The 26,056-nt window shown below is 32.8% G+C and overlaps 4 protein-coding genes across 8 annotated transcripts; 2 read left to right on the forward strand and 2 right to left on the reverse strand.

The window, feature by feature from the left end:
- The first annotated feature begins 1,648 nt into the window (after positions 1-1,648).
- Positions 1,649-11,102, forward strand: LOC108756449. Of its 4 annotated transcripts, none has more exons than XM_018500270.1 (15): positions 1,649-1,982; positions 5,282-5,414; positions 5,615-5,762; positions 5,867-6,081; positions 6,193-6,462; positions 6,599-6,685; positions 6,764-7,033; positions 7,186-7,372; positions 7,445-7,779; positions 7,847-8,143; positions 8,257-8,523; positions 8,601-8,868; positions 8,984-9,358; positions 10,062-10,482; positions 10,658-11,102. In XM_018500270.1, exons 1-15 carry the CDS (start codon positions 1,975-1,977, stop codon positions 10,710-10,712), a joined length of 3,336 nt encoding a protein of 1,111 aa, XP_018355772.1. In that variant the 5' UTR covers positions 1,649-1,974; the 3' UTR covers positions 10,713-11,102. The 4 variants fall into 4 exon arrangements, with proteins under 4 accessions (XP_018355772.1, XP_018355775.1, XP_018355774.1 ...); XM_018500273.1 differs by having other exon boundaries at positions 1,650-1,982; positions 10,164-10,482; XM_018500272.1 differs by lacking the exon at positions 1,649-1,982 and adding an exon at positions 4,212-4,560.
- Positions 11,103-15,739: 4,637 nt separating this feature from the next.
- On the reverse strand, positions 15,740-17,642 carry LOC108756485 (ADP-ribosylation factor-like protein 8B-A). Its single transcript, XM_018500344.1, has 3 exons — positions 17,444-17,642; positions 16,553-16,869; positions 15,740-16,470 (listed from the first exon to the last, which is right to left on the reverse strand). Exons 1-3 carry the CDS (start codon positions 17,564-17,566, stop codon positions 16,350-16,352), a joined length of 561 nt encoding a protein of 186 aa, XP_018355846.1. The 5' UTR covers positions 17,567-17,642; the 3' UTR covers positions 15,740-16,349.
- Positions 17,643-18,714: 1,072 nt separating this feature from the next.
- Positions 18,715-23,852, forward strand: LOC108756484 (twinfilin). Of its 2 annotated transcripts, none has more exons than XM_018500342.1 (5): positions 18,715-19,050; positions 19,179-19,256; positions 19,495-20,154; positions 20,215-20,333; positions 23,646-23,852. In XM_018500342.1, exons 1-5 carry the CDS (start codon positions 19,026-19,028, stop codon positions 23,814-23,816), a joined length of 1,053 nt encoding a protein of 350 aa, XP_018355844.1. In that variant the 5' UTR covers positions 18,715-19,025; the 3' UTR covers positions 23,817-23,852. The 2 variants fall into 2 exon arrangements, with proteins under 2 accessions (XP_018355844.1, XP_018355845.1); XM_018500343.1 differs by lacking the exon at positions 23,646-23,852 and adding an exon at positions 20,817-21,002.
- A 438-nt stretch (positions 23,853-24,290) lies between these two features.
- LOC108756417 (RPII140-upstream gene protein) lies at positions 24,291-25,693 on the reverse strand (the record flags this gene model as incomplete). Its single annotated transcript, XM_018500189.1, has 5 exons — positions 25,617-25,693; positions 25,250-25,470; positions 24,893-25,144; positions 24,579-24,827; positions 24,291-24,414 (listed from the first exon to the last, which is right to left on the reverse strand). Coding segments are annotated over exons 2-5 (777 nt in total), but the record flags the coding sequence as incomplete, so codon positions are not given.
- Positions 25,694-26,056: the final 363 nt, after the last annotated feature.

The raw sequence follows: 26,056 nt of genomic DNA on the forward strand, positions 1-26,056 counted from the left end.
CATACACACAAATACACACACACACACACACACACACACACACACACACACACACACACATATATACTTTTTAACAATCGTCGATCATTCGAGATAAAATTTTTGTTCTTGCGGATACATGATAGTTTCGTAGACATAATACAAAGTTAAAAGCGCGGCACGCTAGCACATATTTATTTGCGTAATTTTTGTTTGAAAAAAAAAAAGAAGAAGAGAAGAAGAAGAGAAGAGGATAGCGCGCGTGACGCAGCATGAGATTTTGCGAATCTGTACGCGCGCCAAGCGATTAATTTTTCATCACGATTCATCGCGTCGAGTATGCATGTGTATGTTCTTTGTAAAACATTGTTTTATTTGAGTCTTATTTGTTGAATATCGATTTACGCGATGTGTTTATCTACCTATCGCGCGTTGTTCCGATACGCACGTCGTTTTAGTACGGAGCGATTGGAGAGAACGACGATGTATAATAATTTAGGGCGGTATGTGATTATTACTGGTAGTCACATGTCACACGCAATGACTATGAATTATTATGTATTATTATTATATTATTATATTATTATTATTATTATTATTATTATTATTATTATTGCTATTATTATGAAAATATATCACGTTAGTTTTTGGACAAACGAATAAAAACACTAGGGGTGGGGGAAATAAAAAATTGTAACATATTTGTTGATGGCCAATATCAAATATGTATAAAAGTAATAATAATATAACATTAATAATAAACAGATATTATTAAATTCTCTCGTTTTGTTAATGAAAATCACACAAAAACCTAGTTTTTTTTTTCTAAAATCTAAATATCATTAATCCCGATTTGGATGATGCAGCGATAAAAATGTAAAAATTGTTTTCTCCATCGTTTAACAAACAGCGATTTTACCGACAGTAATACCTACGAAGTTTCGACTGTAAGGTGAGTACAGATAGAGTACCAAATGTGATTCGTAAGACATGAAATTTTATTTTTGGAGGCTCGTTTATCATTCTATCTTAAACGAGGAAAAATCACAAGAGAACACAAAGAGAATTTTTTTAAAGACTTCTTTCGAAAGAAGATTTCGCTGCATTATATAAAATAAATTTTAAGTATTAAGAACGTATTATATAGGATATACTGTGTAAAAAATTAATTTTAATTTTAAGAAATTATCAGAATATAAACATATAATATGTATATGTTATACTTGTAAACACATTTTTTTGGAAATAGTTAAAATCTATTCCAAAAGAAAGAAGTGAAGAAATACCTTAACAAAAGATTCACTTAAATCAATAATAAATACAGTTTGTAGTGCAAATATTAAAGAATAATGAGATGAAAAACAGAGAGAGAAAGAGAGAGAATCGACAAAGCTCGAATACTCATAAAACTCGATCGGAGCGAAGAGATGAGCGAGAAGACGAGAGTTCGCTATATTCGATCTGTATCGTGCCGTGTATGAATTGTCACAAAGAAATCCGTCGCGTGGCAGGAATCTCGCTCTTTTGTGGAGATTCGCTCGCTTCTCGAGAGGGGGTTGACGGCGATACAAGAAGAAGCAGGTAGAGTGAAGCAGAGGCCGAAGGGGACGATTTCGCGGTCGCGCTGCCGCCACCGCCGACCGCGTCGCGGCTCCGCTCAGCTTCGATGCCAAAGAGCGAAGCGCTGTTATGACTCGAGTCCGGCTCGGTCGTCGTCGTCGTCGTCGAAAGTCGAGGTGAATCTACCTTGCCGCCACGCCGTCCCGCGCCGCGGCCGGTTCGACATTAAAAACTGCTCGCAACACGTGCGGAAATCTCGAGATTCGGTCCCGCGTGGTTTTTACCTTAATTAATTCTTTCCGCGTCCGGTGTTTCGACGCGACGTATATCGATTAATCGCTTCGACATATATATATATATATATATCGATCCGATCCACGAATTATCGCGTTTACTGCTCACGTTACTTCAATCCCGTTTGTTTCCATCAAGATCATGAAATGGTACGTATGTATATAAATGCATGCCGATTAATTAACGCGGTGCCGAATGTCGCGCCAAGTGATTGTATCGCGATGCTATAGATTGAATCTAACTTCACTGTGTAATTTTGCTTTTTGCAAATGCTTTTAGAGACGCTAACTGAAGCGTATGATCCGTGCGTTACCGTTTGGTGCAATGAAGAATTACGATGTCTGTGGCAAGCGTTATACGCTTAATTTTCTGTTCAATATACATTTCGAACAAATAAGTTACAAATCTTTGCCAGAGCGTTAAACTTAACCGTTTTGGAATACTTCCCGAATATATGATGTATAATCATAACTAAGAGAGATGTCTGGATTTAACACTTATCTTATAAATAGAGAGAATAACGCAAATTTCTCGCTTTCAGCGCAGATCGAAAATTCACGCATGGCTATTCCTGAAACTCGGAAGCTGTTTCTTTCATCTCTCTTCGCTTAATCAATTTCGTCTGAGAACGAGAAATATAAATAATTTAATCAGGACTCTCGTGCTTTTTTCATATTTTTATTTTCGTAGTTTAGTACAATTTCAAAAACGTTCGCGTTTAATTCTTCAATTTAGAATTATTTATTTGAAAATTGAAATAGTTCGATAAATCCAACATCATCGATATAAAGCGCGGATAATTAAGAAATAATAAAATAGGTGGCGGCAATAACTTTGAATGCGTAATTATATAACGATATAATTACTGCCTATTTTAGTACCGGGAGGTTGTATATGTCTTATTAAAGTTTCTTTAAATAATCTCGTTGCCCCATATATTTTTTAAATCGTGTTGCCATTATCCGATAACAAATCGTGCTATGCATAATAATTTACGTGTGGACTTACGGATTATCGCGATATTCGTACGTATGTAATTCAAGTAAATAGATAATGGTAATGAATATCGCCTTGGTTATTTAGATAGAACGAAAATCAAAGATTTCGCGTTCCAGGCTATTCTTATTTACGCGCAGATGTTTGCAACGTCGGCTCATAATTGGTCCGTGCGGAATAAGAAAACGGAGTGAGAGAAAAATGGAAACAAGTTGGAAAAGTTGCCTGGCGAGGAGGAAGATGCTGCTCGGTGGACGAGTGTATTATATGCCGAGTGGGGCCGTTTAAAAATAGACGTTTAAACTTAAATTATGCCCTCTAGCAAAGGGAGCCGCGAGAGAGAGAGCGGTCAAAATTTTATAAGCGCTTTACACCTTAAATATAACCGAAGGATATCGCCAATGGCAAAATGTTTTTTTTTTTTCAAATTCGATCCGTATAATTGTGACGGGAGACTGCAAAATTAATGTTTGCGAATTAAAAGTATAATTATATGAAAAAAAATAGCGAGAGTATTTTCCCTAATTATTCTGCTGTAATTAATAGCTATAGATCTTACCTTTCGTTAAATTCACAATAACGGGCAATCGAATCTTTAATTAGAATTTAGTTACGTGTATATATATATATGTATATGTGTAGGCGGAGTATCATACCGTGTATTTGCGCTCGTCTACTGTCCAGCTGTCACAAAAAATTGCCGTTCTTCTTAAAATAAGTCAACAGTTGATGCGGAAGAATGTGCCGTGTGCGAACTCTACTCGTGACTTGCGGCCAATTCTTACGAATTTAATAAGCGCTTCTGAAGCTTGCAGCCTAATACGGCTCGATTATAAATAACCGAGTGTTCGTAAAAGAATAATGTAATTATGCTCGACGCGATTGATGATTCATGAGAAGTTGGCTGCATTACGAACTCGATGGAACTCGAGTCTCGATTTGTAATGTCTACCCACGTAAATTGCAATTATTGCAAATTGCAGGAATAAGCAATGAGTCTCTCTCTCTCTCTCTCTCTCTTTCTCTTTCTCTCTCTAGCGGATCTTCTTTTCCACAATAGTCGTATTATGCAGCGCCAGAGCCGAAAGGAAAGGTTGTCGCGCCGATACGTTTACTTCAGTTTACTTGACCATACAGAACTTTCGACGCGGTAAAGGAGATCTACGCGAAAGATCTACGAGAGATAATAAATCCGAATAATAAAGGGACGGAGAAGGACGCTGAGGAGCGGCGCCAGTTAGCGCGAGTAGTGGGCGCGAATGGGCGCGGGCGTGAAAGAGAAAAGGACGAGGAAACGAGAACTAGCGAGAGCGAGAGGGGAGAGAGAGAGAGAGAGAGAGAGAGGGGCACGGCACTCACGAGTGTGCATCGCATCGATCGTGGTGCAGCGCGCGGTATCTGCCGGCGGTTTCGCGCACTACGACTCTCGTGTGGTGTGAAATTGAAAGATGGCCGTCTCGCTGGCATTTGACGGCAACTTTTACAGCAGCCGCACCACGAGCGAATTGGAGCGAGTGATCGGCTACGCGGCAATCCGAGAGCGTTGCGCGGACGACATTCCGGCCAGCAGAAGGATGGCAGCGAGAGCATTGTGAAGCAAATTGTGCGCGCGCGTTGTGCGACGGCCGTCCATCGAGAGAGTACGTCACGCACAACGAGTAACGTCGACGTCGCACCGCGCCGCGCCGACCGCCGACCGCCGTCAGCGCGGTGTTTCTAGCAGACGACATTGTTAGTAAAAATAAAGTACTATTGTGTATATATATGTATATATATATATATATTTGGATCGGAAGTGTGAAAACAGGCAAAAACCGCGTTCGTCATCGTTCATTTCCACGGCGAACGTCCTATCGCGCCGTGACGCGACTATTAATTGGTCGTAGGCGGCGAAGAAGCTCGCTTTTTATGTCGCGCCTCACGTCGATCCACCGTCGATCGCCAACGATGGTCGCCCGCGCCCGTCGACTCTTCGGCACCGCCAGTCAACAACGAAATTGCGAAAAAGAATCGTACGTGCCCGACAGCCTCAATTGATTTCCGTGACATCCGTTAGTCGGCGAGTCGAATCATCACGCTGGCAAAGTAACGATCGTTAAGCCGAACGAGAGGAATAAGAAAGAGAGAAAGAGAGAGAGAGAGAGAGGGAGAAAAAGAAAGAGCCAAGTTGCGAGCGATCGAAGGATCACTTGATATGGAGGTTCGCTTCAGGACCGAATAATAAGAAACCGAGCCAGCAACACTTTTCTCTCGCACGCAATCATGGCTGCCTAGCACAGGGCGCGTATCGACCAATTTTGTCACTTCAGGTTAAAATCGTATTCGTATTCTCGAGATGCGTTTTGCATTGACAGCTTACGTCGTCGGCGCGGTGACCAGCGGTGATCAGCGGTGACCAGCGCTGCGTTGTGTTCTTATATATTTATCACGTAATCTGTCACTTGCGTTTCAGGCCTGCAAATCATACCGAAGATTTGGCGTTGAGGAATGTAGGCGACGAAAGCACGGATCAAAATAATAATATAACTATGACGAGCGAAGACCTGCTGCAGCCTGGCCATGTGGTCAAAGAGCGTTGGAAAGTTGTAAGCTTTTTATTATTCTCATGTGTGTGCTTTAAGAAATTTGTTATTTACTATTAACAAAATAAGTCATTTAAAGAGATACTTTTACATCAAAGGAGACAATATATTTTTTTTATATCGATGTAATTTGCTGTTTGAAGCAATTCTAAACTAAATATAATATATAAAAACAAAAAAATACATGTATTTTTAATATACAGGTGAGAAAAATAGGTGGAGGTGGATTTGGTGAAATTTACGAAGGTCTTGATTTAATGACGAAGGAACAAGTTGCCCTTAAAGTTGAATCTGCACGGCAGCCGAAACAAGTCTTAAAGATGGAGGTAGCTGTATTAAAAAAATTACAGGGTTAGTACAAAGTCTCTTTTCCATTAAAGAGATATTTATATTCATAAAGTCGAGTCAAGTTCCTTATTTCTGGATTGTTATATTTAAAAAATTTACTGCTTTAGGTAAAGATCATGTTTGTCGTTTTATTGGCTGTGGACGTAACGATCGATTTAATTATGTTGTAATGCAATTGCAAGGAAAGAATTTAGCTGAATTGCGCAGGGCACAACCGCGAGGAGCTTTTTCACTTTCTACTACGTTACGTCTTGGTCTTCAAATTTTAAAAGCTATAGAAAGTATTCATCAAGTGGGATTTTTGCATAGAGATATTAAACCTGTAAGTATGGTTTTACATATTGTTAGTTACATACAAAATCATCTATGCTTTTACTGAATCATACATATTAAAATTGTACTATTTTTTAAATATTAATGTTCTATCTTACAGTCGAATTTTTCAATTGGTCGCCATCCTTACAACTCCAGACTAGTATATATGTTAGATTTTGGTCTAGCTCGACAATTTACTACCAGTACAGGAGAAGTGCGACCGCCTCGTGCTGCCGCAGGATTTAGAGGAACCGTCCGATATGCGTCAGTCAATGCACATAAAAATAAAGAGATGGGCCGACACGATGATTTATGGTCACTGTTTTATATGCTAGTCGAATTCGTTAATGGACAATTGCCTTGGCGAAAAATAAAAGATAAAGAACAAGTAAGTCTGAAATTTTCATATAAGATACAGATTTAGTTTTATCTATATATTTATTTATACACACCACGCACATACATACATATTTATGTATATAAAATTAGAGAAGCGTTATTAAAGTTCATAATATCCTATATAGGTGGGTCTCATGAAAGAGAAATACGATCATCGATTACTTTTAAAACATCTCCCATCTGATCTACGAGTTTTTTTAGAACACATTCAGGTAATCTCCGATATGATTTGAACTTGCACGATAAATGTTTACCTTTGTAATAACGAAACACTCGTAATTCTTTCGTAGAGTTTGGAATATGCAGATAAACCAGATTATGGTATGTTAGCTGGTCTCTTTGAACGATGTATGAAACGTAGAGGTGTAAAACCAAATGATCCCTACGATTGGGAAAGGCCATTAATAGCTAATGAAAGTTTATCAACTACTAGATCATTACCTACAGTAGCTGTACCACCCCCTCTTACTACAGCTACTACCCTCAATCAGCCTCCGACTACGAATGTAGATACAAATAATCAAGAGAACGTGGAACCGGATAACAGAAAAGAGTTAGATGTAAGAAATAAAAAAAACTATAAATATCTTTATCTTATTTATCTTAAATCTTATTAAGACAGCATTTATATACTTGTTATATTTTTAAACAATTTTTAATTTTTTTATTATCCTAAGATCCATTTCTTATTGTGTACATTTATTTGTCATAGGCACAATTGGATTATGAAAGTATATTTAGAAGAAACAGACAACGTGGAATAGAAGGTTCTCCAGTGCCATTTGCAGCAGCTATTAGCAATCATGGTAGGGATAAAAATTGCAATGCCACAATACCAACGACGGATAATACGCATCAACAAGTTGCACAACAGACTATACCACCTTTGCCAACCCAAGGTTTGTATAGTTTACCTATATCGTAATGTTTGTTTTATCTTTATTACATAGTAATTATCGTTTATCACATAGGATCTCCCAAAAAACGACGTGCAGTTTCGATGGCAGTAGAATCTCAAGTTCCTACGCCAGTAGAAAAGCAGGTAGATAACGAAGGAGACGCGTTGATGGCTTCCGCACGTTCGGCATCCGAGGTTCCTCGCCTTAAAACAGTAACCAATGCAACAGCGCCACTTAGAAAATCAGCAAGCGGTGCTACATTACCCGCTACTCTCGCTCGTTTGCGCATCGCTACACCCGAAGGAACATCCGGTGAATTACCAAGTCCTCGTATACAGACGGAAGTTGATGCTTCCTATTGCTCTTACGATGTAACTAATACTAAATACATTGGAAATCAAAGTCCGGTGAGTACGCAATTTATATTTAACGTAAAAGAGATTACAATAGTTATGCAAATTTCGATATTTTTAGGTAACTGAACAAAGAGAACCTCTCAGAAGAGAACCTAGAAGAAGAGCAGACAGCCGACAACAAGTAAGAAGCGGACGGTCGGCGGTACGTGATTGTTCTATTACGCAATTTGCACAAATAGACGACGACAATGTATCCGCCCTGCAGCAAGTGACCAAAGGCGGCGGAGGATTGACTTTGGCTTCACAATGGAAATCACAATTTGATGATTCTGAAGAGACTGATAATGAGTGGAAAGGGGAAAATTTGCAGAGTCCTGAGCATAAAGGGACAAATGCCCCATCCATACCGCCACAAGTAAAAATTCTTGCTTATTACAATAAAAAGATTAGATTAGTAGGGATATGTGGATGTGTTTGTATGAAAATGCTCAAATAATGCTCGAAATTTAAACAAGTTTATACATGCAGTCCACAGGTATCGTCGAGGGCTCACAGCAATTGGATACAAAATCTAACGCAGCTCAATCAAATGCCTCAAATGTGTGTCAACAGCAGTCTTTAATGCCCACAGCACTGTCTAAAATAAGCGAAGATTCTCCGAAACCAGCGGTACCGCATAGATGTTTAAATATCGCGGGTATCGAAAAGTATCCGGAATTACAAGGTGCACTTCCGCGAGCTTGGAGTGTTCCAGTTTTAGCTCCACATGTTCGAGCTTATCTCGAAGCTCCATTGGTTCGTACCATGTTCTGTGGGTGGCTCACTACTGATCTTCTTTGCACAGACTTATTTAAATTTCTCGATGGTAATAGGTTCAGCAAGCAGCATTTGATGATTTGCTATATGAGGTTGATGTTATGAGGAATATTGCCACTCGATATGATGAGCCAAAACAGACCATACCAGTCAGAAGATCTAGTCTACCTGCAGTAGCTTTCTCTCCTTTTGATGCAACGATTAACACTCCTAGAGGAGAAGAAGAGGAAGAAGCAGTAGCGGGTAGATTGGAAATCAGAGTGGTAGATGCAACTGGTGGTGCTACAATTGTGCAAACTAGTGCTGATAGGGAACCATTACAAAGTACGTGCGATTATTTTTTTTACAAATCTGTTATCAATTAGTGAGTTAGTGTGTTAGTCAGTCACAATCCATTTTGCACTTATAATGCGAATATTTGCATTATCTGAATTTGTAGAAAAATTAACGAACGGCACGGCAGGTAGTCCAGCTAGTCCTAATCCAGGACCGGAAGAACCATCGATATATTACGACGCTACTGAGAATCGACCAACTGCGAACGCGAGTTTGCAAAAGGAATCGATCAATGTCACTACTGCCTCGACTACTGTGCAAAACGCAGTACCGCTTCGTGATAATAAGGACAATAAAGAGAAGGAAACATCTAGTAGGACGTACATCGCTCATAGTAAAATACCAGTTCCTGTTAAAAGTCCAAGGTGTTCACTATCTGAATCGACGCCCGAAACTAACACTCCGAATACCAAGGCGGGAACTGGAAGTGATATAGAAAAACCCGTGCCCGCGACCGCAACTAAGGAAAAAGAAAATAGTTAGTAAAACTAATATAATATAGAAAATTCTTTAATAATGTCGATATATAATATTTATACCTATATTTGTTATTTATGACATGCAAAATTATGATAAAAATTGACAAGATATATATTGTTCTTAGAAATTTTGTAAAGAAAGCAACGTATCATTGAAGATACTGAAAAAGCTACGCTTTGAACGCTTTAATTTATTACTATATGGTGTTTTAATAATTTTAAAGATTATTTATTTACATTGTATTATTGTTACTATTAGAGAAAACTTATGAAATGTAATATAACTCTAATATAATACAAAAATTTATTGTTATATTTTGAAACAATTGCGTAGAGAAAACAATTACAATAGGAAATTACTTTTCAAATGTTACTCCTTCAAAAAAATTTGTTTTATATCGATCACACACATCGTGTGAATAAGTCTTCTACAAACTATTTCGTGTTGTCAAAGTAAGAAATATTAAAATTTCTTAACTATATATATAAAATATTATGTAATAGTAAAATGTGCATGAGTTTTCAATATCCTACAAAAGAATTTAACCCTTGCATAAAAATATTTTTGCATTAAAATATATTTGAAATAAAATAGCATTAGTCTTTAAGACTATGACTTGTATTTAAAAAATAAGAAAATGTATACGTGAAATTAATTTCTACATACTAGTTCCTCTTCGTACTAACGTTCGCAAATTTTAGCTGTCAGAGGTAAACCATTGACAGCACATATGGAAGCGCCAGCACATTGCCGTCGCATAGCATTATCTGACGCTAGACCAATCATGTCACCTTTAACTTCAGCCAGCTCTGCCGAAGACGAAAATTTAACTGGATGTACGCCCGCTTTGCGCCGCCGAAGACAAAGTGAAAAATATGTGACAGACGCTAGTCAGCTGAATCTGCAGTTCCAAAGACCGCAACACAGAACGAGACCGCAATCTGAAGTATTGAGACTTTCTCCCAGAGGAGTACCTTCGCATCTTTTACGGGAGCCTGGTAAAAAATCCGAAGAGAGCAGTGAAAGTGATTCTAACAGCAGTGGACCGCCAAAATCTTCTTCTCGTCAACCACCACCACCGCCTACATCGTTGCCACCTCACATAGCAGAAAACAATGCTAGGTGAATATGTTTGCATATATATATATATATATATATATCTGACTTGTATAAACAATTTATAGTCGGGAATTTAAATATATTACTCCCTTATCTCGATATCCCACTACGTAAAATTAATTGTAACTAATGATATAATTTCCCTTCTGTGATTATGGATAACTTTTTGTAATTATAGATGCCGCCGTTATTGGCCCATACCAGATGCAACGGTTGCTAGCAGAGAATCGTGAGATTTGATGTTCAAAATGACAAATAGCCTGTTTATGTTAGGATTGAGAAGGCTTTTACTGCTCAACCATTTAAGAATGTGATATCATTTGGGGCACTCGCAATACGAAATTTTTCTGATAAATACATCGTCGAATACATGAAAATTTTAGCAAAAATGCATATCTATATATCTACAAAAATACAGAACATTATTCATTTAGCGTGCGAAAATGTAATTGTCTGTGAATGCGTATTCAAATAATGCCGCTTTAATTAATGCCTGCTGAATTTTTTGAGTGAATTCCTCAAAAAAAGTCTTTTATTTTTGGGGCATATACTCAACAAGTTTCAGTAAATGAAATAAAAGTGTACATGAGAGTGCGTGCTTTCAGTGTGCAAGCAGTACAATAATCTGGTGATTCGAAATAGTCGTTTTTTTTAAGACTATATCTTTTCTTTATTCATATAACACTTGTTACATTTATGTTACAGTATGAATATGTCCAGAGTATCTTTAAATTTAGTATTTCTACATACGATATTATATATTTCTTTCTTTTTTTTATATCTGTTGGATTTGCATACATGATTTATGCATAGAATATGTTTTATATATGTTACCAGAAAAAACTCTATGTTATTATTAAATCTAATAGAATTTTTCTTGCACGGAGATATAAAATGCACTTATTTACATAATTCATCCATATTATAAAAAATCCTGTAGAGACAGCTTTTATAAGATATATAATTTTATTAATAGTAGCTGCAAAGTAATATAAACACATTTTTTTTGTTATAATAATTATTATAACTACTGTTGTACACTGAAACATATTTTATTTGTTAAAATAATACAAATATTTTATATCTTAAAAGAAATGAGTGCTGCATAATTTATTAATTAAAATTATACTCATTTAATTTATGATACTTTAAATTGTTAGTAATTTAGAATTACTATGTTGCAATGAGCATAAATCACGTAATAATAACATAACGAGTTTTGTGGATAATATAAGAAACCATGAATAATAGATATTAGCATCGCAAGAGAAAGATAAATTTAATGAAATGGCTCTAGAGTAATTATAAAATTCGGGCCAGGTATACTAGTCTCCTTGATATTATTAAGGCCAACAAAATGCAATCTTTTTTTCGCATATATACAAGGTATTGCAAAATCATCAAAAGTTCTTTTAATAATAGTTCAATTTTAAGAATTGATTTTTCTTTAGCAAAAGAATATAACAAAGAAGATAATCGTTTATTGCAATTTTTTTGTATTATATCTTTTTGATATGATGCCCTAAGCCTCAAATTAAAATTCTATGAAAATTATTTTCTACTTGAATTAGTTAAAATTAGTTGAAGAATGTTTTGTTACTCATTGGTTTCTTGAAAATTGGTTTTTGTAAAGTTTTTTTTTCTGTTTAATCGCTCATGAATTGGTTAAAGAACATGTCATTAAAAGAATTCTTAATGCTTTTGAGACATCCTGTAAATATATATATGTATATGATCTCAGCTTCCTTGTACTATCTTTCATCTACAGATCTTTAGACTAATTTGAAATTAAAAAAGAGTTTTAATTCTTGAACTGTAAATAATTACAAATTCAGGGATTTTCTCAAGTCAGCTTCAGGGATGTAAATATATATATATATATACATATATATAATAAGTATATAGTAAAATAATAACTTTAAATTGGAAACTGAAGATATTTAGGATTATTGTATTAAATTATATTAATTATATTAATTTTATTGTCTTAGAAGTTACTCTATATGTATATATAAAGTTATAAATTGCACATTTCCATTTTTATTATTATTAAAAATATTTAAAATTGAAAATGTTAAAAAGTAACATTTTTGTTAAAAAAGATGCATCCCAAATTTATCAGGGAATCTATAGATGAAAGGATATGCAGAGAATTTGGGAAACTGCGTATATGAGTATATGCGTGTAGATGCGAATCGAAAGAATGTGTATGCATGTGAGAAACATTTATAATAGAAACATTCAAATAATATTTGTACCAAACGATGTACTAAATACAGGTTCCTTTATTCGAGCATCTCGTAGCACATAATATAAACATATATTACACATATGACATGTGTATACATATGCACATCTATTTCAAGATGAGATATAGAATGCCACTGTATATGACGAGAAAGATGTCGAATAAGACATAATTGTGACAGATATTTAAACATTTCTCATGCACATAATAATGACAAAAAATTGATTTAAGCACGAATGCTTTGCGAGTTTTCTTATATAACGAATCTTGAATGAAGTCTAGTGATGCATAAAACTAGTCATAATAGAATAATCCATAATGTGCTATTGTTAAATCCAGTTTTAAATATAGACTCTTGTCACCTTGTATAAAATAGGAAGATTATTCTGTGCAATGATTATGATTAGATCAAGTATAGAAAGTGTTCCGGTATTGGCGAAAAGTAGGCATAACGTAATTTCTTATGAGATGTGTGACGTCGATTTTTTTTAGTTTTTTAAATACAAAAATGTTAATCCTTCTCGAAGTTTTTGTCGGGGAAGGATCAAGAGTTCAGGGTTCATGAAACCATCTTTCGTCAATTCTGTATGTGGACACTTAGTATAATAATTTATAAATTAACAAGTTTTTAATTGTTTTGTTCGGCGGAACGTAACGCGCAACAAAAGAGATTGTATTAATAGGAAATTTATCATCGACTTATTAGTGCTTATTAATTATGTGGCAATATATCTTCGTGTAAGATGTATACGAAATGCGGATACACGACGTAGATTGAATAGACACATAAAAGGATCAAAATCAGTGAATTTTGGATATTATTAATAATAGCATTATTATATAAGGAATCTGAAAAATGTATCTTTTCATGCAAATATGACATAGACTTGTAACTGTAAAGTATTATTCGGATACATGTATAATTGAATTTATAAAGTTACACCGTCTTTTTTTCAGTAAAAGAAAAAAATGAGGAGAAAAAGCATATAGTATCTCCTTTTTGAATTTATGTAAATAAACGGCATGTATGCATATATATGTAGATATAGCTTATGACAAATGCATATATACATATATGCATATAGATGCAAATATTATATGTATTTTATGGATATTCAAATGTAACATATAATGATTAAACAGAAAGTTTCAATAGATGTTCAACAAATTTCAAAGATTAACTCGTTAAAGTCTATAGTTTCTTGTAATTTCTGTATGAAACTCTCCTTTATTCATTGGATAATCCAAAGCAATATACTTTAAAATGGAAACTTTGTATAGAAATTTTATCTATTTTCAAAGTATTTAAAAACCAAATAAAACTAATAACTAAAATTGTAACTAGACTTTAATGAGTTAATTTTAAATCGAATTGTAATCAATATAAAGATTGTAATATCAGTAGAATATCAACATTACTGGAAGGTATTTAAAAGATAGATGCTGTAAAACTGATTTTTTTTTGTGAAATATGAGAGATTCTTAATTATTATAATTCTCAATATTAATTATAATAATTTATCATATTCTGATAAAGTTTACTCGAGATTAACTGAAAAATAAAGTTTATCAATATTATTTGGTCACTTAATACATATAATAAAATTCTACATATTTTGATCAATTTTTTTTTTAAAGATATTCCTTCTTAAAAACCTTCAGTATAGAAACATTGATTTTTAATTTTGCATTTAAAAAATCTATCAGTAAAATATTTTCCAGTCTTGTAAGATATTCTATTATATAAATTTTCAGACAAAGTTATAATAGAACGGTATTCTTAATCGAATTTTAAAGAAACAAAAGTGTTATCTTTAAATTCTCTATAAAGAATATTATTCTATTATATTTTTACAATTATTTAATTTTTTTCTTAATATTTTATCTGTATTATCTTTACAATATTTCGTATAAAAATATTCAGTTCTGTATTCTACTATACTTGACTTTGGACTTCAACCGTAAATGTAACTGTATGTATGTGAGCATATTTTCTGTCCCTGAAAGATGGAAACGTATCATTCCATCCATGATTCTGTATTATAACATATGCATTATAAAATAGGAAACATGATAATCGTTTTTATCTTTATCATGTACATGTATCCGCAAATCGTTGACGAGACCTCGAGGATTTTTTCTGCTGTAATATGTAATTGATTTTTTTGCCGACAATTTAATACATATTGTGACCACTTTATTAAAAGAGTGAGTCATGTACAGTTAATAAATATAACAAAAATTGGCTGTAACGAACACCACTAAAAAATGAAATATCATATTGTCATATAAGTGCAGTTCAATTTCGCTGAAACTTTATTTCAGCAATTTGAACTTAGAAAATCTCTTCCCCTCCCTATACAGTATATTATTAAAAAATTTAATTTTAATGTTATACACACGGTATACAAAGCAGTTCAGCTCTGTGACAATTTTATCACTGACTGACAATTATATCACTGAATACAGCCAATCGAATCGAGTTATTTAGAAACATTTTATTAGAAGCAATTTAAACCACACAGAAAATTGGATTAAGAGAAATTTAAGCGTATACAAAACTTTATATGTAGATAGAAATGAATGAAAAAAAATCAATTTATAGGATAAATAACGTGAAAAAAATCTGTGAGCGTTTATACACTTTCTCGTATCGCTGCAGAGTAAATAAAATCTATTCTACTGCAATCCAATTTTTTTTTAGAGAATTGATCCATTTATATAGTAGAATTTATACTTCTCGTAATACTTTTCAAGCTATTTGTCGAAATTTTGTTAGTTTGATTGATATCACCGTTATTGTCATTAACTGTTTTTTTTTCTATTGTCTTTGCGAAATATTTGATAAATATATGCCCCGTCACAGTTCTTTATACATAAACGCACGAGAGTAGCATCTGACTCAGGAATATCACATTCTTGAAGTAAGAAGAAATAAAAAGATGATGTTTGCAATACGTTTTTATTTGTTATTAAAGTTTTTCGAGGTGTGTGTATATATATATATATATACATATATATATGTATATATACATATATATAGTATATGTATATATACTATAGTATATTAATTGATAGTGATATCTTTGCGCGTGTGTATTTCGTAATAGCTACAATTTTCTCTAATTTATACATGAAACGTTTGGTATCTCTCAAGGGTACAAGACAAAATCAGATTATCGACATCTAGACTATAATATCACAATAATTAACTGCGATTATGTTGGTATTATTTCAGCTTTACACAATAGCGGTAATTATAGAAAATACAGAGATACTAATTACATTTAATTGTTATATTAAGTATTGGAATATATTCTTGGACTTACCTAAAACGAAAATATAAAAAATTGTTCCTTATTATTAAGGTGCTCGCGGGAAATGAATGCCTTATGGTATAATTCACACGAGCAGATTCTTGGCATACAAGCATGATTTTTAAATTTTACCACGACATATTCGCACCAACCAACTTAGATAGCTAAAGCTCGAGTAATTTTCTACAATAATGACTTCAGTTTTGAACAGAGTTTGCTCAATGCGATCGTTTCACAATTGATCCCAATACTGTTATCAGTATCAAAGTCTCGCCGATGCTAACAAATGGGAGATTTTAAGAGTATTAACGAATTCCACTTTTTGAATGCGCTATGAGCCATTGTAACGTGATATCGATATTGTCTTTTTCTTTACACGAAATACTATAGCAACAGATCTCACGGTCCTGAATCGCAGATAGATTCCTAGAACAAAAAAAAATACATATATATATATATATGTCTATACATTTGCAAAATGTTACACACAGCTGAGTGTGAAACTTACATTCTTTCTATAAGCCCATTCTCATCCAATGCATGAGGTAGATCCCTTTTATTACCCAGAACCAACACTGGTATCCCAGACAATTGTGGTTTATCCAACAAATTGTGTAATTCATTACGACTTGCCTCAATCTTCTCTGAATCAGCTGCATCAACCATATAAACTATGGCGTTTACTCCTCTACAATATCTCTCCCACATAGATCTAAACCTTGGTTGACCGCCAATATCCCATACTTTTATAGTGACATTGCCTTTGGTTATTTTGCGCATGTTAAAGCCTACAGTTGGTATCATATCTTCGCTAAACTGACCCGACTGAACACAAAAAAGAGAAAGATTATCTTTGTTAGTTCATATTTAAGTACAATGACATGCATAATTACCATTAATAATTCTGATAATACAAAGACTGAATATAATTTTATAACTTAGTTTAATATAATTTTAATTATAACAAAAATGATGTACTATAAATGAGTGTATTCCAATTTGGCATAAACAAATTTAATTTTCAATTCATTTATAAGTGCAGAAACAATAAGTTCTATTATACATTCACAAGAACAATCGGATTTCCATAAAAAAAAAAAGAGAGAAAAACGGGGAGAAAAAGACGAATAAATAAGCGAAAGCAGCAACGCAGTTCAATGACTATCACATTCAGTTGCGGCAATCGTATGCCAAATCATTTGACGTAAGGGCGTATACGGTGACGGTATACGTTAACACAGAGACGGAGTTATTTCGAAGGGGTTATTGAATCTAACCAAGCATTGCGACACGTAGAATGCTTTCGCAAACCTCGCGTCTCGTCGATATTGACTTGTACGTTTGTACAGGTCGACTCACGCACGTTCTTCTAAACAGAGGAGATTCATGACTCACGTACCGCTATGACATTCACGAAGGTAGTCTTTCCACTGTACTGCAGGCCAACGAGAGTGAGTTCCATCTCTTCCTTCCAGAAGAGGGACTTGAACCAGTCCAAGATCCGATTGATAAGGGCCAGCATACTGAATCCCGTGCGGCGAAATCCAGCTCCGTCGAGAGGTTAACGTGGAAACTTCTTCAAAATACACGACTGCTCGTTGCTCGCTACCTTGTATCCGCCGTCAAGAGAATCAGGATACGTCACTCCCGCTTCCAGATGGACAGACGAATTTCACGCGTGCGCAATAGCGCGAGCATTAGCAGACAGCTGTTCGTAGACGATTTAAGTGACAATGGCCTGCAATGGCCTCCTGAGAGTGTCATTTTGAGCGACGCGTGTATTTCGAAATCATTTCTGTGCCATTTGTGTGCCATGCATGGCACATTGCTCAAATTTCTCTTGATGCTTCTCTATATTCCTCATTCTTATCATATTCCTTATCATTCAGCTGTTGTAATTACCCGCTAACAGCCTGCGCAGATCCATGGATGAGATATCGTGTTCCTTGATGCGTTCCGAGACGCGTAGAGAAAAAATTTTGACTTTCCGCCGGCAATGTTGGGTTTTAAAAAGGAACAATTTTGTTATTAGTACACAATAGGTGTGATAAGTATTAAATTAAGTCTTCAATTTATATTCTAAAAATAATTGATAAGTAATATAGGCCCGATATAATGCGATATGTGTAGCGTATCATGAAAATTTATTTTAAATAAAGCATTTATATGCAAATGAAAGAGATTTAGATATAAATAAATCTTAATAATAATTATCAAGCGCGATTGGGCACTCTTTCTCTTATCGGATCTTATTAAACTACAGATTCATATTTGATTTATAAAACCTTCAAAATTCATACATTATTTGATTTATAAAACTTGCAAAATTCATACATCATTTGATTTATAAAACCTGCAAAATTCATACATACACGCGAAACTTAAGCCGGTATCACCACAGTCGAACGTTTTCCTCAATTTAACCTTTTTTTGCGACTATACGATTCTAACACGCATTCTACAATAAGCCATTAGTCATAAATCAGAAGTTAGAAGTTGGAAATTGACTACTGTGATTGATCAATTTCCAGCTTTTAACTTCTGATTTATGACTAATGACTTATTATAGAATGATTATAATATTTCTAATCTTATAAATAAAGTTCGCTTATATTGTTTATCGTCGAGTGTTTCGTGAGTTCCCGATCAAGCCTTGTATTCATGCAGTCCACGGTGCTAGAACTCGGTTCGAGAAATGTATATCCAATCAACTTGCCGGTTTTCCGTAAAAACTGCACGTCGATTGGCTACACATTTCTGGATCCGAGAACTGCTAAGAAGCGAGAATTCGGATCAAGTTCTAGCACCGTGGAGAGAGGTCTTTATTATACTTGACAATCGAGTGGTCCTCTCTCGCGAAACTTTGGCACATAGAAAAAAATAACTCTCGGACGCGCGTAAGCGACCGTGGGCGACTGTTGACGTACTTTGTGAATTCCGATCAACTCCGACAAGCAGCAACAAGAGTTCCTCGTGAAATAATGTCCCACCAGACTGGAATTAAGGGTGATTATGTTTCTTTGCTCGTAGCATACTGCATTCGCCACGGTGAAGATTAATTGCAGTGAATTGATAACAGATTTTTTTCGATCTCAATTGTCAATCTTTTATTAATAATGCTTGATTTACTTTAGCCAATGACGCATTGAAGAAGTTGTTCGCGAAATGCCGTGACGGAAAGATACGAGTACTAAAAATTTCGATAGAGAATGGTAAGTTCTGGATTGTAGCAAAAATTTGCATTGTCGAAATCTTATAAGAACATGTGTTTATTTTGCTGTAAGATCTGGGGATTAATTGTGTATCTTGATGCGAAGTAAAAGTTACAAAGTGTGCGAATTATTGATTTTATTAATAAATTTCATCTCATTTCAAGATACATAATTAATCCTCTGAAGAACAAAATACAGGCACATGGCATCTTTAGTAATTATTCTTTTCATTTTCCAGAGGAACTAACTCCAGCATCTAGTCTGAAGCCAATTAACAAATGGCAAGATGATTACGACAAGATGATCAAGCCATTGATCGTGGAAAATCAACCAGCTTATATCCTTTATAGATTGGATACAAAATCGCCAGATTCTGGTTATGATTGGTTATTTATATCTTGGTCTCCTGATACTGCACCAGTACGACAGAAAATGCTTTATGCTTCTACTAAAGCTACGCTCAAACAGGAATTTGGTACAGCCTCAATAAAAGAGGAATTACATGGCACTGTCCCGGAAGATATTACATTAGATGGTTATCACAAGCATAAGAGAAATGATACAGCGCCTGTACCACTGACAACAGCGGAAGAAGAATTAGCTGAATTGAAGAAAACTACCGCGACTACCGACTATAGTGTTGAAACAAGACATCAGACTTTGAGTGGCGTGGCCTTTCCAGTAACAGATGAAGCCAAGCAAGCCATCACGGAGCTGGGTAAAGGAATTCACGAATACATTCAATTAAAAATTGAATTGGAGGAAGAAAAGATACATTTAGTCACAGCTTGCGATGTTTCACTGGATAAATTACCTACTAAAGTTCCATCTGATGCTGCTAGATATCATCTTTATAATTTCAAGCATACTCACGAAGGAGATTACACAGAAAGCATAGGTAAGCAATAAATAATATTTCATGTACATGCAAAAGAATAATTTTGTTTTCTTTTTTCAGTTTTCATATATAGTATGCCAGGATATAATTGCAGTATTAAAGAAAGGATGTTATATTCCTCATGTAAAGCGCCTCTGTTAGACCTAATCCAGTCTCTAGGAGTAACCATAATAAAAAAGGTTAGTACTTTGAATATTTTAACAATTCACTGTAATTACTTCACTTTGGTTCTGATCTACTTTATGTAAATATTTTTCTTTGTCAGTCTTGTTTTAAGTTTAAATATTATATATTTCAATCAAATAGGCATACTCTAAATAATAAGAATGCAACATTTAATTAATATCATATGCATGTGTTTTGTGACTATAACTATTTATTTTGAATACAAATCTAGCATTCATCTGTAATTTCTTTTTAAAATCTAGTATGCCTCAATGGAAATCTTTTTCTCTTTTGTATTATTCTATACTATAATAATAATTGTAATTGCAATATTGTATCATATATAAAATTGTGTGCATTGCATTTCTAAGTGTAATACTATTATACTTAGAAAAGCAATTGTTATTTATTTATTTACTAAAGAATATATTCTTGATACACGTATGTTCTTGTATATATATAACTGCCATCTCTGTATTATATAACTGCAATCCTAGTTGGAAGTTAATAGTGGAGAGGAATTGGCAGATAAGTTGGAAGATCCTCCAAGCATAAAAGACTCAGCTGCAATAACTCCTGCAACTCCGTCGACACCTTGTGCTCCTACTCAATCCATACCAGAGAAAAAATCAAAACAGAAACGGTCTTGTGTCTTAAGCTAAAACTGGCCTAAAGCATTTATCTCTGCCATTATTATTGCTTTTTGCTAATTGAAGTGTTTATGATGTTTTGTGCATCAAATATCTTCCTTCATGAATTCCAGAATTGTGATAATATGATATTGACATAGGATATGTCGTTAAAATAATGGGTTTCTAATGTTTCATGTTAGATCAAATTACAATTATCTAAAAATATATATATATATATATATATATATATATATATATATATATATATGTATATATATATAAAAATATATGTTATGACAGTTAATTTACAAGTAGCAGAAAACGTAATGCATCATGCAAAAGAAATTAATCTGTGTTATTTATCAACATTTAGAATTAATTTATCAAAGTGATACGTAATCTAAGTAGCAAAACAGAGTAGACCAGATGGTGTATTTTTCTAAATTTTAAAAGCAAAATTATCATGTGGAAGGTTCTTTGCAAAACGTCATTATATCTATTGATAATAAGTGTGACATGCCTATGATACAGATAACCCCATATAGTTCATATTGTTTCACATATAGTATATATTCATTAATTCATCCTACATATGAAATTATTCATTTATGTGAAAAATAGTGTCGAGAATTAGGTTGAATTAAATTATTTTGTTTGACATTGAAAGCTAAGCCTCACTTTTTAATTTTTATATTTAGTATGAGTATTATGTCATGTGATAGCAATTGTGTGAAATGTGTATGTAATTTAGTTTTATACAGAACTTAACATATTCTATTTATAGAGTTCCTCTTCATTCTAATAACTTTATATATACATATATATTTTATGTGCAGGATTTCTATACCTAAAATATATATTTTCTTTAAAAAATATGTTAAAAAAATATATATATATATTGTACCTAGTACTGTGAATTAGTTCCTAGTCTTATAAAAGTGATATGTGTCGTAAGTATTTTTAGAGTGAAATTTGAAGGCTTAGCTTTTAAACTCATTCAAATGTTCATATGAGATTCGATAAACATAATATTTTTAATATTGATCTGTGGTAACTATATACACCATATGTGATGTGAGTAGAGAGTTAGGAAAAATTCCATTTGTGCTCTAAATAGGTAGAAGGAAAGAGAAAGAGCTAAAGCCATTTACCTAACTTCTCTATATATTTTCAATATGATAATAACGTAGTTATTAGACGAGTGATAAATATGCAAACGCCACATTAATGTGGATATATTTTTTTCGCACACTATTATTTCAGCTACAAGATAGTGATAACACTAGTTATTTTACATATAAAATTTTATATCATGTTCTACACTATTGTAAATGCTAAAAATATTAGATCTTACAAATATGTGTATGATGTAAGACTGATCTTGGTGAGTCCTATCAGCTGTGTTAAATATTATATATTTCCAACTATTAAACAAGATTAATGGTAATTATTTGTTATTCTTATATTATTACTAAAGTTTTAAAAAGCTATGTTATTCGAGGTATATTAAGAGCATTATTTAATATATTTATTACAATAATTTATTATTTAAATAAAATATCTCCAGAGAGAAAATGTTTTCAAATATTTAAGTGGACATGCAATTTACAGCAGATAGGACTACAATTTGATAGTCCGCAACAAAATATATGAGAGGCATTCTATTTTTTGTGATCTGTATTTTCTTAACACTTGTAGCTTTTTATAAACTTTTTGAATGTTTTAGTCATAAAATACGCGTGCGGAAAAATGATTAATAAAACAGCTGGGTCTACTTGTGCTGTGAAAATTATTTGAGCCAAATTCTTGGATTTTTTTCTTTCCATGCACAGTTAATATTTTTTATATTAGTGCGATTTTTATATGATTTTATAGATTTTTTTATAATCCTAATTATTATATCCTTTATTTTTAATGAATTATTTAACTTTCTAGTTTAGTTGAGAAAAAGACAGAGGGGAGAGAGAGAGAGAGAATGTCTAAAGCAGAAAAGGAAAGAGTACAGTTTTTGGCTCATATTTGCATAAATATATTTAAATTAATTCTTGTACCATACTGAAGACTAATTAAACATACGTATTCTATTTTTTTAAATTATGACCCACAATATATATATTGCCTAATAATATACTTTAGTTAAGTGTTATATCAGGCCTATTCTGTAACTCTTCGATTTTATCTTAGCTCTGGACTTTTCAGTTATATCTATATAACTTATTAAAATCAAGGAAATTGTATATATATCTTGCCAATATTGAATATTACTGGAAATCTAATAAAGCATTATGCAACTTAAACTTACAATTTGGTGTTTCTTTTTATATTATATTCAGTATTATATGTACATTTATACTAGGTACATATATAATTAGTAAGGACCACTTAGGTATGTATATTGCTATTGCTAAGGATGACTTGGCGACACTTCTTAAAATGGTATGTAGTTATTATTTTTAAGATTCAAAGGCATGTTTTGTTATAACTTACAGAATAGGCCTGCTATATGATCTACAGCCATATGTTTATATAACTTATCTTTTTCCTGATTTTCTCCATTTTTACAGTAGTAAATCTCTTATATAACTACATTACCTACTTCTGTTGATATATATATTATTCATTTCGTAAATTTTTATTCTATTAGATGTACATTACACATATATTATAATTTTTCTTTACAATTTAATTGCACAGCTTGAAATAGCTGCTGGACAGGAACTTACCGAAGAGTTTTTTCAAGAGGAATTACATCCAAAAATCAGTTTACATCAGCCAAAATTCGCTAAACCCAAGGGTCCACCGAACAGAGGTGCTAAGCGTATAACCAAGGTTCAAGAGTTAGCATCCTCTGGACAAGAAAATTAAAAGACTATTTATGAAGTTATAAATGTTAAAATAAAAGCAGGATAGAGATTTTTAATATATTTTTGTGCACGCATTGTTATAAAATATGCATGATTCTTATTTCTCATTTACTTTACTTAAAAGAAAAGATATTAAAGATAAATTTATTTTGGCCTATTCTGTAAATATATACTTAAAATATATAATTATTTATTTTATTGTTTAATCACTAAGCCAATTATATATATGTATATATATATATACACACATATGTGTATATATATATTACATATATGTGTATACAAAAGATTCATCAAACTTCGCACTTATGTGATAAATTATGTGTAAAATTTATATGTATATTCGTTAGAAAATTTTGTTTAATTGTTTCGTATCTCATAAAAACTTTAAGGCAATGACAAATGGATAATAAAAATTTCGATCTCACAGATGTTTTTCTATATATAAGATTTATTTATATAATTATGAGTTTATTTTGTTATTATCATTTTCGTGTATTCTATCGTGCAGTTTTTTATTTTCTTCGTGTAATTTTTGTATTTCTGATAATTCACTACTCATATGTTCTCTCATACGTTCTCTCATCATTTCACTCGTCCTACAATTGTTAAAAATATATTAATGTATTTAAAAAATCAGTATAATTTTATAACTTATACATTCAATGATATAACACAGTATACTTATATTGAATGTAGATGTCTCTTGTAAGAAATATCAAATTCAATATTTAAATTATAAAATAGATAATATTTTACTTACGTTTTTCTTGAATTTATCCAATTGTTTTGTGCTTCTAATACTTCATCTATGGTTGTTCCTGATAACTTAAGAATAAGAAGTGATACACCACCACATATTCCACCTAATATACTACCAAGTCCAGTGCCAACAAGCGCTCCTCGAAGCCCCAGATTCATTTTAAATAATAATCCTGTTATGGAACCACCCAACATATAATTCTCTAGTGCTACCTTTCCACGATATGATGATGTACATGTTGTTATGAAACTATAAAAGGAAATATCATTTTAACTTTCCATAAATTTTAGGCCATAAAAAGTATACATATGTACCTAAAGATAAAACAAAATGTCCCAATTCTTGTTCCATATCGTCCACCCTTCTTTAAAAAATTTGTAACTACCAATCGTTGAAGACTTTCTTTTGCATCAAAATGGCTTGTGAATCGTGTTGCTTCGTTATTCATGATGAAATTATTTATTGTGGTTTTACTTGAACTCATACCACCCATAACTAAGCCAACTGCAAAACCTGACACTGTTATATTTATGATAGATTGCAGTTCTTTGGAAAATCCATTTTCTCTAAAAAATGAAATTATAATCATGAATCATTGTAATACAAATTTTATTTATGCAATTGAAGTAGAAGATTTTATATTTAGATATGCATATGTACATGATACATACTCAGCAGAAAATATTTTTTTTACTCTGTCCCAACCTAATTCATCATTTAGTGGTTTTATTATTGTATTTACAGGCTTATCATACCGATCATGGTTGTTGAAAAATGGAAATGGGGACATTAACATTGGGCTTCTGACTAATAGGCGTGTCATCTTAAGTTTTGAATAATTTATTACTAGTTATATATGGATATACCTCTATATGTATGAATATTAATAAATCTGAAATCATTTTGAACAAAGTTGAAAGCTTGAGCATTTATATATAAATATTTCAAATATAGCGGTACAAAATAATAATAATCACGATGGAACAAAAATTAAATATAATAGGATAAAATTTAAGAATTATTATTTCCACATATAACCTTCTGTTTAACTGAAGTCAGTATATAGTTATATATAATGAAACTGTTACCACTGTCACAAAATGATTTAAAAATATATGTACATAAGAATTAATAAATATTTCATAAAAAATTAGATAAATATCACAAAATTAGATAAATAATCTCAAAAATTTTGTATTTTAATTAGTTTTACACTATTATAAACACGCAGTGTTATTAAGACGAACCGCTTTTTGGTGCATGCGCATTGATGCGCATTCGATAATCAATATTCGATAGTCGAGTATTACTATAGCGGGCTACGTTCCAAAATTGATTGCCAGTACTGAAAATCTATAGTACACATAAAGTATTTTCAGCGCTGGCAGTAAATTTGGAATACAGCCAATTTATAAAGATCCCGTTAGGAAAATTAATTAAGAATACTGTAAAATACTACAAATTTTCAAAAGACTAAA

This window comes from Trachymyrmex septentrionalis, unplaced genomic scaffold (assembly GCF_001594115.1).
Source record: "Trachymyrmex septentrionalis isolate Tsep2-gDNA-1 unplaced genomic scaffold, Tsep1.0 scaffold127, whole genome shotgun sequence".
In the NCBI taxonomy this organism is placed as follows: Eukaryota; Metazoa; Arthropoda; class Insecta; order Hymenoptera; family Formicidae; genus Trachymyrmex; species Trachymyrmex septentrionalis.

Coding starts and splice junctions, on each gene's coding strand:
- LOC108756449 (XM_018500270.1), top strand. Junction 6,082..6,192: donor TGCATAGAGATATTAAACCT/GTAAGTATGGTT, acceptor TCTATCTTACAG/TCGAATTTTTCAATTGGTCG. Junction 6,686..6,763: donor TTTTTTTAGAACACATTCAG/GTAATCTCCGAT, acceptor ATTCTTTCGTAG/AGTTTGGAATATGCAGATAA.
- LOC108756485 (XM_018500344.1), bottom strand. CDS start 17,566: ATGCTGGCCCTTATCAATCGGATCTTGGACTGGTTCAAGTCCCTCTTC. Junction 16,870..17,443: donor CCTTCGTGAATGTCATAGCG/GTACGTGAGTCA, acceptor TTTTGTGTTCAG/TCGGGTCAGTTTAGCGAAGA. Junction 16,471..16,552: donor AATGGGCTTATAGAAAGAAT/GTAAGTTTCACA, acceptor TTTTTGTTCTAG/GAATCTATCTGCGATTCAGG.
- LOC108756484 (XM_018500342.1), top strand. CDS start 19,026: ATGTCCCACCAGACTGGAATTAAGG. Junction 19,051..19,178: donor CCACCAGACTGGAATTAAGG/GTGATTATGTTT, acceptor GATTTACTTTAG/CCAATGACGCATTGAAGAAG. Junction 20,155..20,214: donor AGATTACACAGAAAGCATAG/GTAAGCAATAAA, acceptor TTCTTTTTTCAG/TTTTCATATATAGTATGCCA.